This window comes from Gracilinanus agilis, chromosome 2, assembly GCF_016433145.1.
Source record: "Gracilinanus agilis isolate LMUSP501 chromosome 2, AgileGrace, whole genome shotgun sequence".
In the NCBI taxonomy this organism is placed as follows: domain Eukaryota; kingdom Metazoa; phylum Chordata; class Mammalia; order Didelphimorphia; family Didelphidae; genus Gracilinanus; species Gracilinanus agilis.
In genome coordinates this window covers 643,123,960-643,144,215 of record NC_058131.1, presented here as the reverse complement: position 1 = coordinate 643,144,215, position 20,256 = coordinate 643,123,960, and the positions used below count along the sequence as shown (strand labels likewise).

At 34.4% G+C, this 20,256-nt stretch overlaps 1 protein-coding gene across 3 annotated transcripts in view; it reads right to left on the bottom strand.

The window, feature by feature from the left end:
• The window catches only part of EXOC6 (exocyst complex component 6), a 186,275-nt gene that overhangs the window by 69,216 nt on the left and 96,803 nt on the right, over positions 1 to 20,256 (bottom strand). For all 3 annotated transcript variants that reach the window (XM_044665685.1, XM_044665686.1, XM_044665687.1), the window contains 3 exons: positions 19,785 to 19,896; positions 19,064 to 19,198; positions 4,939 to 5,118 (listed from right to left, as the gene is read on the bottom strand). In XM_044665685.1, coding sequence (XP_044521620.1) covers positions 4,939 to 5,118; positions 19,064 to 19,198; positions 19,785 to 19,896 — 427 coding nt within the window. The remainder of the gene's footprint in view (positions 1 to 4,938; positions 5,119 to 19,063; positions 19,199 to 19,784; positions 19,897 to 20,256) is intronic.

The following is a 20,256-nucleotide window of genomic DNA, read 5'->3' as shown; positions in this document are numbered from 1 at the left end:
TTATGACATTTTTATCACATCATCAGTGTAGGTTTATTTTTATAGTATGCAGTGATTTTTCTTTATTTTTAAATTTTATAAATTTTGTTTTCTACCACTACTACTCTATTACTTTGTAATAATCTTGAATCAGAAATATATTTTTCTTATCCTTTGAAGTTTTATGATGTTAAAAAACAGATTAAAATTTATTCATAAATTTTTTCAGTGCATATTTCCACTGGACTGGAACCAAATACCACATTTTATGTATAATTACTCCATCAAATAGTGTGAATTTAAATTGTATAACTACTTAATGGGGAATTCATTATTTGCACTCCAACAATCTGAATGTGTACATAAATGTCAACTATCTTAGGAGACAGAACAAATCAACTTCTGATGAAAGGAGTAACAAACAAAGGATTATGGAGAGGTATATGGGTGTGAACAGGTCTCAACATATAACCAAAAAGGAATTCTAAAGAACAAGAACAAAAGATATCATCAAGAAAGTATACAACAGGGGCGGCTGGGTAGTCAGGCCTAAAGATGGGAGGTCCTAGGTTCAAATCTGACCTCAGACACTTCCCAGCTGTGTGACCCTGGGCAAATTACTTGACCCCCATTGCCCACCTTTACCACTCTTCCACCAAGGAGCCAATACACAGAAGTTAAGGGTTTAAAAGAAAAAAAGTACATAATAAAAAAAAGGAAAAGAGGAATGTTATGTACTTCCTCATACTCTCTCTTTGTGATTTAACTTCCTCTGCTCAGTGTCTATATTCTTTAAGGTTTTCATTTCATATACCTTGGAAAATGGGAATATTTGAAATGGTGATATCTATGAAAACATTGTTCTTAAGATTTTATGGATCAGGGTTATACCCAGGTGATTATGGGCAAGAGTTCAGTCTGCAATAAGGGTCTAGTTCAAGTGTAGTTTATTGTTTGAATTCTCCAGAACTTTTCAAGGTTCTTATTTCTACATACCAATGAGATAGCTCTGGGGGGAGGACAAAGTGCTGTTTATCACAGCTACTTTGAGTTAACGGATTTGTCCTCTGTCAGTCCAAGAAAAACAGCAAGTTTAGTTTGCCTTTTCCTTAAAGATGTCTCTATAGGTGTTGCATTCCCCTCTTCCTCAGCAGCTACAGATACTTAAAACTCCAAAAAGAAAGTTTTCTTCACTACTCTGGTAAAATAAATTTTACACTTAAAATTTCCAAAATCAGAAATGGATGTTTTATCAGTGGAATTACATCAAAGAAAATGCATTACCATCTGTTTTGCAACTGTACTTCCTACTTGACTTTCAGCTTAAACCTCAAATATATTTTTGTCTCCTCTGATAGAATATGATCAGGATTGTTTTGTTTATTTGTATTCCCAGTGCTTTGCACATACTAAGCATTTAATAAATGCTTTTCCATTCATTCCTTTATAATCTCCATTGATCATTAAGTCTACACTCTTTAATAATTACACATCTGTCATTTTTGGTAGGAATAAACTTGTCTTTGAATTGTTGTCATAAACACCTATTTCCACAAATAAATCCACATGAACAAGCCATTTGTTTGATGCTTTTCTGTCTAACAAACTGTTGGCTAATTCATGCAGATGAACTTGTGGTCACCCAGGGGGAGCTTTTTGATTCTATCATTAATCTAAACCATTTCATGAAATCAGTAAAGAAGTAAAATACTTTCAGTTTCATTCAATAAATCTGTGTACCTGTTATCCTTTATTACTGCTCAATGAAGGGATGACTGCTTGTTCCAGGAGCATATCTATAAGTTTTTTACCTCTTTATAATGTGTACTAACGATATCTATCGATCCTTAGTTGACTTATGATAGGCCCTGTATTTCATTAATATCATGTGTGTTTTTGCTCAAACTTTCAAATCTGTTATGGCTCACTTTACAATTATAAAAGTGTACATTAAAGCCAATGTTGCATAGTTGTTAATTGCTTTAAACTGCTCTTCACATTTATATTGATTTCAGGATGCCTATAAGCCTCTGAATATATTCAATTTCAGCCCACTCTTTGATAAATTTATGTTTGCTCTGACCTACCTGGAAAAGCCCAAGGTATTTGTAGATACATCATTAACAGGTTCAATATGACTTTGAGATTTAAGCTCAAAGCTTTCAACCTCTAGCTTTCATTAGTGCATGTTAAGAATTTTATGCTCACAAAATACAAATAATATTTTGATATCATTGACAAAAACTTCTATAATATGAAGGAACTGTTTGATGTATTTGGTGAAACCATTTACTTTGATATCATTGATTTATGTCAAATAATTAATAAAATGTTTTATTTAATATTAGTCTTAAATTCTGAAACTGTACTTGATTTCACTTAGTAAAAATGACAATATTTTATTTGGGAGGAATGATACTGCATTTAAGGCAAGGCAAAATCATAATGGGTTTAAACTGTCTCATTGACAGTTTTTTTAAATTGTTATTCCTATCCAATCTGGCCATACCTTGCAATTGGATCATTTTGGTCTACATTTTTTCAAAATATGCACTATTTTTTTTTTGCAGAAAATCAGTCATCTCTAAATAATGAATCCAACAAAATTACATAAAATTTTAGATAGCCTGGGAAGAAAATTAGAGAACCACACATATGGAACAATAATACTTTTGATTATTAAACTCTGTAACATATATAAAATTATATTCCAAAGTTACTATGCTACCTTAATTAGTGGTTCTTCATAAGACAAATCTAAAAACAAGCTTATCACCAACTGTTTAGAACTGCTCACAAGCCAAAAAAAAAAACAACAAAAACCTCAGCTAGCCTCAATTATTAATAATTAGAAGCACTATAATTTTTAATAGGAAATAAGCTACTTGTAAGAAATGGCCATGAAAATCTATATATGCAATGATAAAAAGGGAGACATAAGCAGCAAAGGATATAAATGAAAAATAGTTCCATATTTTATAATTAGTAGTCAAATCAATGTATCGAAATATAATCACAGTAGACAATTATAATTCCTTTCACACAAAGGCAAAATATTAACTATCTTTTTTCATTAAACAATTTTATATTAAATCTCTCCTAATTGGAGTCCATTCGAGATGCTATAGCTAGAGAACATCAGTTAGAATCAAATTTCTTAGTTTAGAGTACATTAAATAAAATTGATCACCTGTGTAAAGTTAGGACAAAGCCAAAACCTAAATGAAAGAGATCTTTAATAGCTAAAGAACTGGTAAAATTAAAAGTAGGCTGATGACATATTTACTTGAATAATGATGGTAGTAGCTGCTGTCCAATGAACACCTGCTATGATACCAGTATATCCTAGTTTTATTTTACAAGGGATAAATACGCATTAGATACTTTTTTTTAAATGATGATAAATGAAAATTTATCTAAGATCATAAGAAATGCCATATTATGTCAGACCAATGGTCCATTTGGTCTGCTATTCTGTCTCTGACAATGTCACCAAGGAATGTTCTCTGAGACACCAAAATTGCCCTTCCTGATACCAACAGGAAAAAGTTAAGGATTTATCTTAAACAATCCTAACTTCTCTTATCTATATAATCATATAACTATTTAAATCCTTCTTAAAAATAGCTTATTAACAACCATAATTCCTAGCCTTCCTTTTCAGTAAATATCTTGACATTAGAAAGCGTGTTTGTATGTTTGTGTATGTACATGCATACACACTTAGAGGCATAGTCCATAAGAAAAAATGTTCTCAAGTATGAACAAATTAATTAACAGAGTCAAAAAAACCCAAGTACTTCAGTAAGTAGTATATTTTCCCTTAGAGAGCTGCAAAAAAGCCTTGGTTAGAAAAGAGTTAACTTGGGGGGCAGCTGGGTGGCTCAGTGGATTGAGAGCCAGGCCTAGAGATGGGAGGACCTAGGTTCAAATCTGGCCTCAGACACTTCCTAGCTGTGTGACCCTGGGCAAGTCACTTGACCCCCATTGCTTAGCCTTTACCACTCTTCTGCCTTGGAGCAGAAGGTAAGGGTTTAAAAAAAAAAAAAAAAAAAGAAGAGTTAACTTTTGAGTATTCTTTCCCTACTTTTACCAAGAAGTCTTCAAATTTCAAATGACTTTAACTGACCATCAAAGCTCCTACAGTTGTTGATGTTTACAAAGCAATCTTTTAAGGGAAAAGCAAAAATAATGCATATTTCCTCTTTTAAAATAGTTTTGAAGAAAAATACTAGTAAAAATACATTATTTACATTTTCTGTTAATATACTTTCTTGGGATAAGAAATTCAAAAAATATGCTGACCATTCATTAAATTAATTCTTTTTATTCTAAAATTATTTTTTCAAACTTTGAAATTAGTTCTAGACTTCCTCAATTTGGGTAACAAATTCATGCTCATCAGATTTATATCCTTTATGATTTTCATACATTCATTCCTTCTTAGTCACTAACTTTCCAGATTAAAAAGCTCATCCTTTTTAATCTATGTTCAAATAGAATCAGGTTCCTTGACCATTTAAGTTATCCCTTTCTGGATCTTTTTCAGAGTATTTATTATATCTTTCCAACTACAACAGTCAATAATTTAAGGCATAAATCATACCATATTTTGTACTGGAGTAGGATAATGCCTTCTGTTTTATTTGCAAGTTATTTATTTATAAGACTACCCAACATTCTATTTACCTTTCTGGCAAGAAAAGCATTCTGTTTTAACTGTTAGCAACATAATTTTTTCAATTTAGCATCACGTTGTATATGTTGGGGTTTTTTAATATCTAGAATTTAAAGATTTTCATGAAATATTTAATTAAAAAGTGTTGACCTGAGATTCCGTATAAATTGAACTAAATAACAGAACAGAGTTGGAAACAAACTAGCAATTTATTTTAATAGTATATTACAGAGAACTCAACTTTAATAAAAACAAAATCATTTTAACATTTTTATACTTACTGGCAAGTGAGTAAACACTTGAAAAGTGCTTCGTAAGAAATTAATAAGATCCATTAAATATCCACTGGCTCTTCCATCTGGCTCAGACATTGTCCAGTCATAGTCAGCAAGCTGAACAAATTCATCAATTTTTTGATTGAGTTTAGTATATATTTCACCTTCAGCTGAATGTCTAGCATCCTATTATTGAAAAACACATGTAGACAACATTAGAGTAAAGAACATTCAAAAAGTTTCCCTAAAGTTCTAAATTTTCTTTTGTTAAACATTTTTCTGTGGCCATATTTATTTGAAGTTCAGGATGTCATTTGGCAGTTAGTTAGTGCAACAGATAGAGCAATGGACAGGTTGTCCATAAGACCTAAATTCAAATCTGACCTCAGATACTTATTAGTTATGTGACTCATAGCAAGTAATTTAATCTCTGCCTACTTTAGTTTCCTCATCTGTAAAATGAGGATAATAATCACACTTAACTCCCAGAGTTGTTATGAGGATAAAATGAGAAAATATAAAGTATTTTGCAAACCTTAAAGGACAATATAAAATGCTAGTTATTCACTATTACTTCCTAGAGGCATGATACAGTTCTTTATTTAAATCTCTTTTTCAGGAAATTGGCATTACTGCCTGGTTAAGATGGCAGCAGAGTAAAAAGCAGCTGCTTAACCTCTCCTAACTGAAACATATAGGACTCCTCAAGAAGACATAAAAACAAATCCAGAGGAACAAAGGGACTCCACAACACAGCGCAGCATTGGAGGTACGTGGAATTGGGGCATTTCCATGCTATAAAGGGGTGAAACAGCTCTCACTAAAACGCGAACTGAGCAACACCCTCCCCCACCCCACACCACCTACAGTGCCAAAGCCAGCTCACAAGAGTTAGAGCAAGTTTGGGGCACACATTAAGTCCTTGACAACTACCTGGGTTCACCAGGGCCTGCCCCTGACAGCAGCAAGACATAAGACCCCAAGAGGCTAAAGAACACATGCGGACTTTGAACACAGACCCCGAGCGCAGGCACGAGTACGGGCGCAGATGCAAGCTCAGACACAGATCCTGAGCACAGGCGAGGACTCGGATCCTGAGTGCAGGCGCGGACCTTGAGTGGGGACCCAGTGCAGAGGGGTGCACGACTGTGGAAGCAGCTCCCTGAGTCTGTTAAAGGAGCCTTGGGCAGAGGAACAAGCAAGGGGACCACCAGGAGGCTTGACCCTGAGAATAACTAGACCTGAGACCTCAGGAGCCTAAAGAGTGCAAACAGACCCTGAGTGTGAGGATAAACCTGAGAGGGTGCAGGGCTAACAATGGCAAGCCAGAGACAAGAACCCCAAAAGAGAAAGATCATCAAGAAGAAACCTGTAACACTCGACAACTTTTACACAGATAAAATCCAGACAACAAAACAAACAGCAGAGGAGAACAAACAAGTAATCATATCAAAACCTTCGAAAAATAATGAAAACTGGCCACAAGCTATTGAAGAGTTCAAATCTGAGATGACGAGAAAGATGGAAGAGATTTGGTGAGAGAAGTGGGAAATAGCTCAAAAGGAAATTAACAGATTAGAAGACAGAAATTCCCATTTGGAGAAAGATGCCCAAAAATCAAACGAAATGGTAAGCAAATTGGAAACCAAAATCTGGCAAGAAAAATAACAGTTTATGGGGCAGCTGGGTAGCTAAGTGGAGTGAGAGTCAGGCCTAGAGACAGGAGGTCCTAGGTTCAAACCCGGCCTCAGCCACTTCCCAGCTGTGTGACCCTGGGCAAGTCACTTGACCCCCATTGCCCACCCTTACCAATCTTCCACCTATGAGACAATACACCGAAGTACAAGGGTTTAAAAAAAAAAGAAAGAAAGAAAAATAACAGTTTAAAAGGAAGAATTTCACAATTGGAAAGTGAGTCAAGTAAATTGAAGACCAGAAATGACCAGATTGAAAAGGAAAACCAAAACATTATAGCCAAAAACCAGTCCTTAAAGCCTAGAATTGAGCAATTAGAAGCTAATGATCCCTCAAGACAGTAAGAACAAATAAAACAAAATCAAAAGACTGATAAAATAGAAGGAAACATGAAATATCTCAATGAGAAAGTGACAGACCAAGAAAACAGGTCTAGAACAGACAATCTGAGAATCATTGGTCTTCCTGAAAAAGCAAAAATTAATAGAAATTTGGACTCCATAATAAAAGAAATTATTCAGCAAAACTGCCCTGAAGTATGTTATATTGAATCTCTGGGAGCCAGGAATCCACATGGTTGATTGACAGGTGGACCGTTGGATGTTGGAATGTTCCCAGAGGGGCGTGCCGACACAGAAGAGGGCAGTTGGCCCAGGGAGATATAAAACACCCTGGCAGCCCTGGCAGGGGTCCCTTTCTTTCCCTGAGACCTGAGATCAGTGGATCCTGGTCTTTTGTGGGATTGAGACTTGCAGACTCAACCTTGCAAGATCCTCCTGTTTGTTCCTGTAACATCATCAACCTGTACCCAGACCATCATCTCTGATTCTACTGCCCCTAGACATTAGGAAGTCAATCATCTTAGGTATCTAGGTTTCCCAGGGCCTGGGAGGGATCCGGGAAGTGGGCAGGAGAAGAAGAAGAGGGTGGAAAGGGGTGGATATCCAAAAGACTGGTTAGGCATATCATCTAGCAAAGAAGAAGCTGAACATCAAGCAGCAGTTTCCCTACTCTGGTGTTGCTGTGGCCAGGCTAGACCAGAGAAGGACTAACCATCCTGATTCATTACTTGCCTTCAGTTTAAGGGTTTATCATCATCAAATTAATTAGGGTTTCCCAATACCTCTATCCAATCCCATTATCCCCTCTTTGTTTAAATACAGTCAAAGCTTTTAAAAGTACCTTCCTGAAGTGTTATTCATAGCTTCTTTGGGAAGGGAGATACGCAGTCACATGCCAAACGTTACCAAGCTAAAGAGCCCATTAAAAAATATCAATCAATACCAGGTGGGACCTGAAGGGATATCATCCACTGACCTAAAGGATCCTGCCTGGGCACTGTTATTAAGGAGGGAGGTGTCATCTCATCCTCTCTATATACATCATCTCCATATATCTAGTAGAGTATTATTATAACAAGTTCTACAACAAGAGGACAATACAGACATTGAAAGGATCCACAGATCATCCTCTACACTAGACCCAGAAAAGACAACCCCCAGGAATATAATAGCCAAATTCAAGAGCTTCCAAGTAAAAGAAAAAAATTTTACAAGAAGCCAGAAAGAGACAATTCAGATATCAAGGATCACCAATCAGGATCACACAGGATCTGGCAGCCTCCACACTAAAAGACCACAAGGCTTGGAATATGATATTCACAAAGGCAAGAGAACTGGGTCTACAACCAAGGATCACCTACCCATCAAAACTAAATATATGCTTCCAGGGGAAAGTATGGGCATTCAACAAGATAGAAGATTTCCAAGTATTTGCACAGAAAAGACTAGGACTAAATGGAAAGTTCGATATCCAACCACAAAAATCAAGAGAAACATGAAAAGGTAAATAAGAAAGAAAGGGGAAAGAAAGAAAACTCATAATTTTTAAGTTTGCCTCTTTAAGAGCTTCAATAAGATCTAATTATTTGTATTTCTATGTGGAGAAATGTTATGTATAATTCTCTGTAAGGAACTTTATTCACTATTATAGTATTCACTATTATAGTAATTAGAAGAATTATTCATAGGGAGAGGTTGGAATACTAAGTGGTCTAAGATTATATGGGGGTGGGAAAGAGGGGGGTGAATAGTAGGGGACACCAAGAGAAACTTGAGTGAATAAGAAAAATAGGATATTCTATTACACACAAAGAGAGCATGGGAAGGGGAAAGGATGAATACTGTTATGAGGAAGAGAGCATTAAGAGGTAATATTTAAACCTTACTCTCAGTGTAATTAACCCTGAGAGGGAAGAGTAGCTTTATCCATTGGGATATACTCTATCTAACCCTACTTAGAAAGTCAGAAGGGATAAACCAAGTGGAGTGGGGAGAGGGGAGGTCAAAAAAGGGAGGGGAGAAGAAGAGGGAGAGAATTCATTAGGACTTAAAAATAAAAAGAGGGGAATAATAAGGGAGGGGGTAGAAAGGGAAGTAAATAAAGGGAGGGGACCAGGGTTACTGGCATAAAGCAAACCACTGGTTTAAAAGGAAATAGTGTAAGAAGAAGGAGTAGAACTAGGAGAGGATATCAAAATGTTGGCGAATACACAACTGATAATTATAACTCTGAATGTGAATGGGATGAACTCACCCATGAAAAGGAAGCAAATAGCAGAGTGGATTAGAAAACAAAATCCTACCATATGTTGTCTACAAGAAACACATATGAGGTGGGTGGACATACACAGGTTTAAGGTAAAGGGCTGGAGCAAAATCCTTTGGGCCTCAAGTGAGAAAAAGAAGGCAGGAGTGGCCATTATGATTTCTGACAAAGCCAAAGTAAAAACAGATATGATTAAAAAAGACAGGGAAGGTCATTACATCCTGATTAAAGGTAGTATAGACAATGAGGAAATAACATTGTTCTATATGTATGCACCAAATGGCATAGCAACCAGATTCGTAAAGGAGAAACTGGCAGATCTGAAGAAGGAAATAGAGAGTAAAACCATACTAGTGGAAGATCTAAATATTCCTCTTTCAGATCTAGATAAATCAAACCAAAAAATAAATAAGAAAGAGGTAAGAGAGATGAATGAAGTCCTAGAAAAATTAGATTTAATAGACATGTGGAGAAAAATAAATAGGGACAAAAAGGAATACACCTTCTTTTCAGCTGCACATGGTACATTCACAAAGATTGACCATGTAATAGGGCATAGAAACACTGCAAACAAATGCAAAAGAGCAGAAATAATAAATGTAACCTTCTCAGATCATAATGCAATAAAAATAATAATTAGTAAGGGCACCTGGACAGGCAAATCAAAAACTAATTGGAAATTAAATAATATGATTCTCCAAAACCAGCTAGTCAAAGAAGAAATCATAGAAACAACTAATAATTTCATTGAAGAGAATGACAATGATGAGACATCCTACCAAACTCTGTGGGATGCAGCCAAGGCAGTACTCAGGGGGAAATTTGTATCCTTGACTGCATATATTATTAACAAATTAGGGAGGGCAGAGATCAATGAATTGGTCATGCAACTTAAAAAATTAGAAAGCAAGCAAATTAAAAATCCCCAGATGAAAACTAAATTAGAAATACTAAAAATCAAGGGAGAAATTAATAAAATCGAAAGTAAAAGAACTGTTATATTAATAAATAAGACTAGTAGCTGGTACTTTGAAAAAACAGATAAAATAGACAAAGTACTGGTCAATCTAATAAAAAAAAGGAAAGAAGAAAACCAAACTGACAGTATCAAAGATGAAAAGGGAGACCTCACCTCTAATGAAGAGGAAATTAAGGCAATCATTAAAAACTATTTTGCCCAATTATATGGCAATAAATATAGCAATCTAGGAGATATGGATGAATATTTACAAAAGTACAAATTGCCTAGATTAACAGCAGAAGAAATAGAATACCTAAATAATCCCATATCAGAAAAAGAAATTGAACAAGCCATCAAAGAACTCCCTAAGAAAAAATCGCCAGGGCCTGAAGGATTCACAAGTGAATTCTATCAGACATTCAAAGAGCAACTAATCTCAATACTACACAAATTATTTGATATGATAAGCAAAGAAGGAGTCCTACCAAATTCCTTTTATGACACAAATATGGTACTGATTCTAAAGCCAGGTAGATCAAAAACAGAGAAAGAAAACTACAGACCAATCTCCCTAATGAACATAAATGCAAAAATCTTAAATAGAATATTAGCAAAGAGACTCCAGCAAGTTATCAAGAGGATCATCCACCATGATCAGATGGGATTTATATCAGGGATGCAAGGATGGTTCAACATTAGGAAAACCATCCACATAACTGACCATATCAACAATCTAACAAACAAAAATCACATGATTATCTCAATAGATGCTGGAAAAGCCTTTGACAAAATACAGCACCCATTCCTATTGAAAACCCTGGAAAGTATAGGAATAGAAGGGCCTTTCCTAAAAATAATAAACAGTATATACCTAAAATCATCAACAAGCATCATATGCAATGGGGATAAATTAGAAGCCTTTCCAATTAGATCAGGAGTGAAACGAGGATATCCATTATCACCTCTATTATTTAACATTGTACTAGAAACACTAGCAGTAGCAATTAGAGAAGAAAAAGAAATTGAAGGTATCAAAATAGACAATGAGGAGACTAAGCTATCACTCTTTGCAGACAATATGATGGTATACTTAAAAAATCCTAGAGAATCAACTAAGAAGCTTGTAGAAATAATCAACAACTTTAGCAAAGTTGCAGGATACAAAATAAATGCACATAAATCATTAGCATTTCTATATATTTCTGACACATCACAGCAATAAGAGGTAGAAAGAGAAACACCATTTAAAATCGCCCTACACAATATAAAATACTTAGGAATCTATCTACCAAAACAAATACAGGAATTATATGAAAACAACTACAAAACACTTTCCAAACAATTAAAACTAGATCTAAACAATTGGAAAAACATTGATTGCTCATGGGTAGGTCAAGCTAACATAATAAAAATGACAATTCTACCCAAATTAATTTACCTATTTAGCGCCATACCTATCAAACTACCAAAAAACTTCTTTACTGAATTAGGCAAAACTATAACAAAGTTCATCTGGAATAACAAAAGATCAAGAATATCAAGGGAAATAATGAAAAAAAAATGTGAAGGAAGGGGGCCTAGCAGTACCACATATTAAACTGTACTATAAAGCAGCAGTCATCAAAATGGTATGGTACTGGCTAAGAGACAGAAGGGAGGATCAGTGAAATAGACTTGGGGTAAATGACATCAGCAAGACAGTGTATGATAAACCCAAAGAGCCCAACTTTTGGGACAAAAATCCACTATTTGACAAAAACTGTTGGGAAATTTGGAAAACAATATGGGAGAGATTAGCTTTAGATCAACATCTCACACCCTACACCAAGATAAATTCAGAATGGGTTAATGACTTGAATATAAAGAGGGAAACTATAAATAAGTTAAGTGAACATAGAATAGTTTACTTGTCAGATCTCTGGGAAAGGAAAGATTTTAAAACCAAGCAAGAGTTAGAGAAAATTACAAAATGTAAAATAAATGATTTGATTATATCAAACTAAAAAGCTTTTGTACAAACAAAAACAATGCAGCCAAAATCAGAAGGGAAACAACAAATTGGGAAAAATCTTTATAACAAAAAAACTCTGACAGGGGTCTAATTGCTCAAATATACAAGGAGTTAAACCAATTGTATAAAAAATCAAGCCATTTCCCAATTGATAATTGGGCAAGAGACATGAATAGGCAATTTTCAGATAAAGAATCAAAAGTATTAATAAGCACATGAGGAAGTGTTCAAAATCTCTAATAATTAAAGAAATGCAAATCAAAACAACTCTGAGGTATCACCTCACACCTAGCAGATTGGCTAAAATTAAAGAAGGGGAGAGTAATGAATGCTGGAGAGCATGTGGCAAAACTGGGACATTAATGCATTGCTGGTGGAGTTGTGAACTGATCCAACCATTCTGGCTGGCAATTTGGAACTATGCTCAAAGGGCTATAAAAGAATGCCTGTCCTTTGATCTAGCCATACCATTGTTGGGTTTGTACCCCAAAGAGATCATAGATAAACAGACTTGTATGAAAATATTTATAGCTGTGCTTTTTGTGGTGGCAAAAAACTGGAAAATGAGGGTATGTCCTTCAATTGGGGAATGGCTGAACAAATTGTGGTATATGCTGGTGATGGAATACTATTGTGCTCAAAGGAATAATAAACTGGAGGAATTCCATGTGAACTGGAAAGACCTCCAGGAATTGATGCAGAGTGAAAGGAGCAGAGCCAGAAGAACACTGTACACAGAGACTAATACACTATGGTAAAATAGAATGTAATGGACTTCTGTACTAGCAGCAATGCAATGACCCAGGACAATTCTGTGGGACTTATGGAAAAGAATGCTGCCCACATTCAGAGGAAGAACTGCAGGAGTGGAAATAGAAGAAAAACAACTACTTGAACGTATCGGTTGAGGCAGACATGATTGGGGATGTAGACTTGAAACTACCACACCAATACAACAATCAACAGTTTGGAAATAGGTCTTGATCAATGACACATGTTAAAACCAGTGGAAATATGCATCAGACATGGGGGTGGGGGGGGGAGTGAAGGGGAGTGAAGGGGAAAGTAAGAGCATGAATTATGTAACCATGTTAACTTTTCTAAAAAATAAATATTAATAAATGTTTAAAAAAATTAATCCCTTTTTCATCCTTTGCCCTAATGCCTTTCTCTTTCCACAACACTTGTTCTTCTTTTGTTTTGTTTTTTTGTAATTAGAATCTCATTTTAAATGATAATAGGCATATGAAGTATATATTATAGTTCCTCATTACCAAGGGTATCTTATACCTTGACATTCATATTATTACATGTATTTAAGATCATTTTAAGGAAGTAGAATATTCACTGACCAAAGAACATAGTGTAGGGGCAGGTAGGTGGTACAATGGATACAATACAGGGCCTTAGGTCAGTAAAGCCCTATCCTGAGTTCAAATCTGGCCTCAAACACTTACTTGTTGTGTGACCCTGAGCAAGACACTTAACTGGAGAAGGAAATGGCAAACCACCCTAGTATATCTGCCAAGAAAACCTCAAATGGGATCACAAAAAGTCAATTCACAACAGAAAAATAACTGAGCAATAAATAAATTACAACAAAAATTTAAAAATAGCACAGGGTAATAGAATATTAAATGAAAAATGAAATGAAATGAAAAAACCTGGGTTAAAGTCTCAAAGTTCTATCTCTCCCCACCCCAATCTAATTGTGTGAGCTTAGACAAGATGCTTCTCTAGTTGAGCCTCAGTTGTTTTATGTCTAAAATGGCTATGAGGGAGATTAAAATTTCAATTAAGCATGACCCCTTTCCTGCAGGCATTTGCAGTCTAGAAGAGATACAAACTGGTAACTATAAAACAGAGTATTACATGTTAGAGAGTTGCAATATCTATATTATAACAAGAAGTCAATGAGATATAGATAAGAGGTATAATAGATAGTAAAGAAGGCTAAAGTTAGAACATCAAGAATCTATAATAGGTCAAGTCTACAGAGTTAAACAAGAATTAATATACTACCCATCAAACTAACAAAGATGATAAAAACTAGACTCTGGCAATATTAGAGGATCTGGGAAGATAAGCAAATTAATACACTTAAAAACTGAATTATTATTGATACATATTGTTTCTGTATCGCTTAAGATCTCCCAATATCAAAACCCAATTCAACAAAACAAAATAACCAAAAGAAAAAATATGTTATTTCAGGTAGTGTTCTATACTCACAGGGAATATAGGGAGGAAGGGAAAGAGGTTGAAATAGCTGTAAATTAGTTTGACATTCTGGAAAATGAGAAATTATGCAAAAAACTTATTCATACTTTATGACTCAATGATCCTGCTAAAAGACACCAAAGTTGAAGACAAGAGAAAAGGCTTAATATATACCAGAATATTCATAGCAAAGACATTTTGTGGTAGCAAAAAAACTGGAGAGTAGAAATCAAATCTGTTATTATGTATTAGGCACTATGCTTAACACTGAGGATATAAAAGAAGGACAAAAAAAAGTCTATATTTCATGAAGCTCACAGTCTAATGTCGTGAGAGACAGTGGGAATGGAGTAGGAGGAAGAAGAGAGGACCAAATTTTACTGAGTAAGATGGTGACCTAGACTCTAGAAAAATCACTTTCGTGGCTATGTAGAGAGTATAGGCTGGAGTGTGGAAAGACTTTAGGTTTATCCATCCACCAAAATTCTTCCTCTTTTTTAAAACCTGATCATGGCAGTATATGCCAGATATGGGTACTAATCATAAACTACCTTGTAATATAGTTATTTGTTCACATGTACTAATTTCAGTATTTAGTTATAAATTTTTGAAGGAAAGAGGTCATGACTGTATCCAGGGGTGTCCTAGTAAATATTTAACAACCAGCTTTCTAGAAAAAAAAAAAGTATACATGGTACACTTTCAAGTTTATTAATTTTATCCATTGCTTTCTTAAGTATAAACAACAAAAACAATAAACTGACTCCAGACCTGTAGTGTTTGCTGATTCTACTACTGTTCAAATCCAAATCCAGGTCAAGAACTTGCCAAGCTTGGAACAGAGGGACAACAAATAGACTTGGATCAAAGTAGTTTGGAAATACTGAAACCTTGCAGATTCAATACCCTGAGCATTCCCTGAGAACCTAGAACAGGGGTTGGCAACGTATGGCTCTTGAGCCATATCTGGCTCTTTCTGCAGGAGCCATAAAATCAATTTTTTTTCAGGCGCTGTTATAGGAGTGCGCACTGTTACAGGAGCGAGCACTGTGAGTACTGTACAGCTCTCACGAAATTACATTTTTAAAAATGTGGCGTTTATGGCTCTCGCGGCCAAAAAGGTTGCCGACCCCTGACCTAGAAGAACATGACGTTCAATGCCTCCAAGAAAGCAGCAAAAGGATCAGCTTAGACCTTCTATCTAGAAATCACAGGGCCTGATCCTATTTTCAAGTTCAAACACAATGTCAAGAGAGCAAGGTATAAATCACACATACGTATATAAAAAATAATCCAAAGTAATAGAGAAGGAAGACATCAGCAACTGTGGAGAGCAGGAAAGGCTTCATGTAGAAGATGGCACTGAGCTGAGCTTTCAAGGAAATTAGGGATTCTAAAGGAAGGAGGAATTGCATTTGTCATAGTGGGCTGCCAGTGGAAAGGCAGATAGGAGATAGAATATCATGTGTGAGAAATAGCTAGAAGGACAATTTGGATTTATTAAAAAGCACATGAAGGGGAATCATGCATAATAAAGCTAGAAAGGTAGTTTAATCTTTCTATTATTTCTATTATTCTATTAACATAATTTTAAATGCAAACAATAAGAGTTTGTATTTGCTTCTAGGGATGATACAGAATGACTGGAGTTTATTATTAAGGAAGAGAGAAATAGTCAGATGATTTAGGAATATCATTTTGGCAGCTATTTAGAGAATGAATTAAAGGTAAGAGAAACCTGAGCAGAGGACACCAATTATGAGGTTGTTGCAATAGTCCAGGAGAGAGATAATGGGGGCCTAAATTAGTGTGATGAACATGTGAGATGACATAAGGAGACATATAATAAATGTTCTGGAGATAAAACTGAAAAAATGTGTCAACCAAACGTATTTGTATGGTATGGGAGAGTGAGGGACAGAAGACTCAAATTACAAATCTGGCTAGGTAGAATGATAGTGGTAACCTCAGCAGAAATAAAAAAGTATGAAAGAGAACTTTAGAGAGGATCTTGAGAAAAAATATTTAATCTTGGTTTAGATAACTTGAGTTCAAAATTATTTAAGTCTAAAGGATTTCCAATTCAATGTGTCTACTAGACTGCTAGTTATATGAGGCAGTCCTTAGGAAAGTCATTAGAGCTGGATATATAGATTTGGGATTCACCCACATAAAGATGATAATTAAATCCATTGGAACTGATGATATAACCAAAAGAAAGAGACAGAGAAAACAGGCCAGGACAAATCCATAGGGCAGTAGTTAGGCAGTATGGCTTTGATTAAGATCCTTCAAAGAGAGCTGTCAAATAGGAAAACCAAGAGAAAGTGATGTTAACAAAGCCCAAAGAGGATAGTCAAAAGTGTCAAATGTTATAGAAAAACCAAGAAGAATGGAGGGAAAAAAGCCATATGATTTGCTATTTTTTTAATGCACAGAAGAAAACAGAAGAAAGCACAAACAAGCAAGACAATTTTGAAAACAATATGAAGAGTTTATCATTTGCTTTTTTAAAAGCAAACAATATGAAACAGATTTACTATCACTTAAAGAATCATTTTTATGTTCTTATATTATAGAAATGCTCTTTTTGATGTTTAAGTTCATAATGAATTTTTTTTCATTAGGAGCTCCTAGTAGATTTGGAGATAGCAGTTTCCATTGAGTGATGAGACTGGAAGCAGAATACAAGGATCTGAATGAGGGAGAAAAGAGGAAATAGAAGCAACAAATATAGATAGCTTTTTTCTAGGAATTGGAAAGAGAAGAGATATACAGGATGGTAGCTTGAGGAATGCATGGTGTTAAGTGACACTTTTTTATTAAGGATAGAGGAAATTTAGATTATAGGACAAAAGGAATCAGTAGATGAGGAAAGACAAACTAAATATAGGAGGGAATGATCATGGGGATAACCTTTTGGAAGAAAAGGAAGGGGATGGAATCAAGGATACATATAAAATAGGGTTGACTTGGATAAGAAAAAAGTGAAGCTGGAGTAAAGGAGTAGAGAATGAGAGATGATATCAAAGAGTTGAAAAGAAGACAAGACAGAGTTAATGGCATATATCCTCTATTTTCTCAGTAATATATGATGTCCTTAGTAAAGAGGATAGGGGTAATTGGAGGTATGGGAGGATTAAGAGAAATGAGACAGTCTGGAATAGATGCTATGAGAAGTTCAAAAGAAGTATCTCTTAGAGTTCAATCCAAATTTTGGTCATCAAATTCTGAGTGGTTGATATAGATACTATACTGCTCTGTAATCAGAGGTTACTAGGATCATTGCATGACATCAAGAGATATTTAGGGGGCAGCGGGGTGGTTCAGTGGATTGAGAGCCAGGCCTAGAGACAGGAGGTCCTGGGTTCAAATCTAGCTTCAGACATTTCTTAGCTGTGTAACCCTGGGCAAGTCACTTAACTCCCATTGCCTAGCCCTTACCGCTCTTCTGCCTTAGAACCAATATGCAGTATTGATTCTAAGATGGAAGATAAGTATGAGAGAGAGAGAGAGAGAGAAAGAGAGAGGTTTAGAGGAATAAGATGTGACAATGGAGGAAATTCATTAAATTATTAGCAAATTTCTTATAAATCCTATTCTTGTTTACTGAGTCCCATACACCCTTTCAGAAGCTGACCCTTTATCTAGCTATAGAGTTTAAGTGACTTTTTTTCCTTGAGTTCAATAGCAAATTTTGGAGAAATGGGGCCTAAGTATATTTGAAATTACACCAAATTTGGGGGCTAATTTAGCTAATTTATATTTCAGAAACACAAAACATTAAGAAGAGACTTGAATAGGAACTTGAAAAATTATATACATATGCATATGTATACATATATTAGTCATTTATTATATTCATTTTATAGGTGAAATGTAAAATCTATTATTAGTCTCATTAAAAGTCAACATATCTCAATATAAAAAGTGATTTAAATTATTAGGTAATGTTATTGTCTTATATTCTTGGGAGGCAGAAAACAAAACACCTCATAAATCCAACATTTATGACTTGCAAAATGTTTTGATTTTCTATTATAATTCTAAATTCTAAAGTACAATTTCACAAAATTTGTTCTGTTAAAATGACATTAGTCACCTTTTAGTAAGTGTACATGTAAATATACAGATGGCAAACTATTCTTTTCAAGCGAAAGTTTTTAATGCCATATAAAAAGGTGATTACTTTATTTTTTCAAATCATTGTCAAAAAAGGATCCAGAGGAGTTTTCACCACTCATTTATGTAATCTTAATTTTAGAGTCTACAGCTATTCATTCCTATGTATATAGCAACATATACGATGGATAAATTAATGTTATTAATTGTAAAATTTTAATAAAAATCTAATCATAATGAAAGACACATAGAATTTACTATGATCCTCTAATGTGACCAAAATATGACATCTGCAGAAAACACACATTTTTCTCCATTTTAATAAGATGTTTAAAATGCCAGAAAGGAAATTACATTTATCTGCTCAATGTTGACAATGATTATCTTTAATTCTCAATTCTTAGGAATTTGCTGGCATTAAGAATATAATAAAATTGCCTTTTATTTTTAATAGTTTGCTTACAATGATTATAATCAAACTTTTTGGTCTGGTAACAAAGTTACACTTTACATACCTTAAAAGTAGAAAGTCCATAAAGTCTTGTAGTGTGAACTGTTTCTTGGGAAATATTTGTTATGTTAGTTATAAAGTCTTCAAGGTATTTACAGGCTTGTTCCAGGTGTGTTGTGTTTATGATGATTTGCACTAGCTACAAAACACAAAATATATCCAGTAAAATGCAGGGTACATGTCCTAAAGCCATCTGATTTTTAAAACAGGATTACTACTTCCGACAACTGCACCATTACTACATAATTATAGCATTACAGGATACAACTGATTAACTACTGATTCTGAAATTCTGCAAATAATGCCTATGAAATATACAACAGAGAAGAATAAAAATGTTAAAATATAATCTAAACTGCTAATTAAAATAATTTAAAGATATTTTTCTTTTTTTCATTTCTTTTTTATAATCTTTTCTTTCTTATTTTAACAATTACAAAATAGAAAAATACAACTCCAAAATTTTGCTACTGAATCTGTGGCAATTACAAACATACATTTCAATCTGCTCTGTCATCTACTTTCCTTTATGTAAATGATTTCCTTTTACATATTCTCTGACTGGGCCTTGGTTTGTATTTAGCTTAAAGTATAACACCTTGATATCAAGAAATATAAAACACAATAACATAGCTAATTTTATAATGCCATGATGAACATTAATAGATTTTATGACAACTATTGCAATTAAGAAACTTTAAATTGTATGTATTTCTTAAACCTACCTCTGTCAGACCTATGTGAGGCTTTTTAATAAGGTTCTGTAAACAGCTACTCAAAGTTCTTGTCAGCAGCAGATTTGTCGATTTTCTAAGCATGTCATCTATTTCTGTTGAACTAAAACAAAAGTTATTCTAAACCTTTTGCCAAAATGAGAATATTTTAATAAAAAAACTTTAATATATAAAAATCAAGTAAATTACTCTTTGGTAGGAAGTATTTAGAGGAAGAAGTATCATATCTTGCCTAATGGGCATCATAATTTATTATCTATTGCTATGTGAGATTATAAAATTAAAAGTCCTTACCAAAAAAAATCCTTACTTTTTTCAAATTCACACAAGTTTGGGTAACGTCTGATCCAATTCTTCTCAAAGAATTTTTTTTTATAAGTAAGCTTTTTAAATGTCTATCTTATTTATGTAATTTATTCAAGTCATCTCTTTTATTTTCCAAACCATTTCTTTATGCCTACAA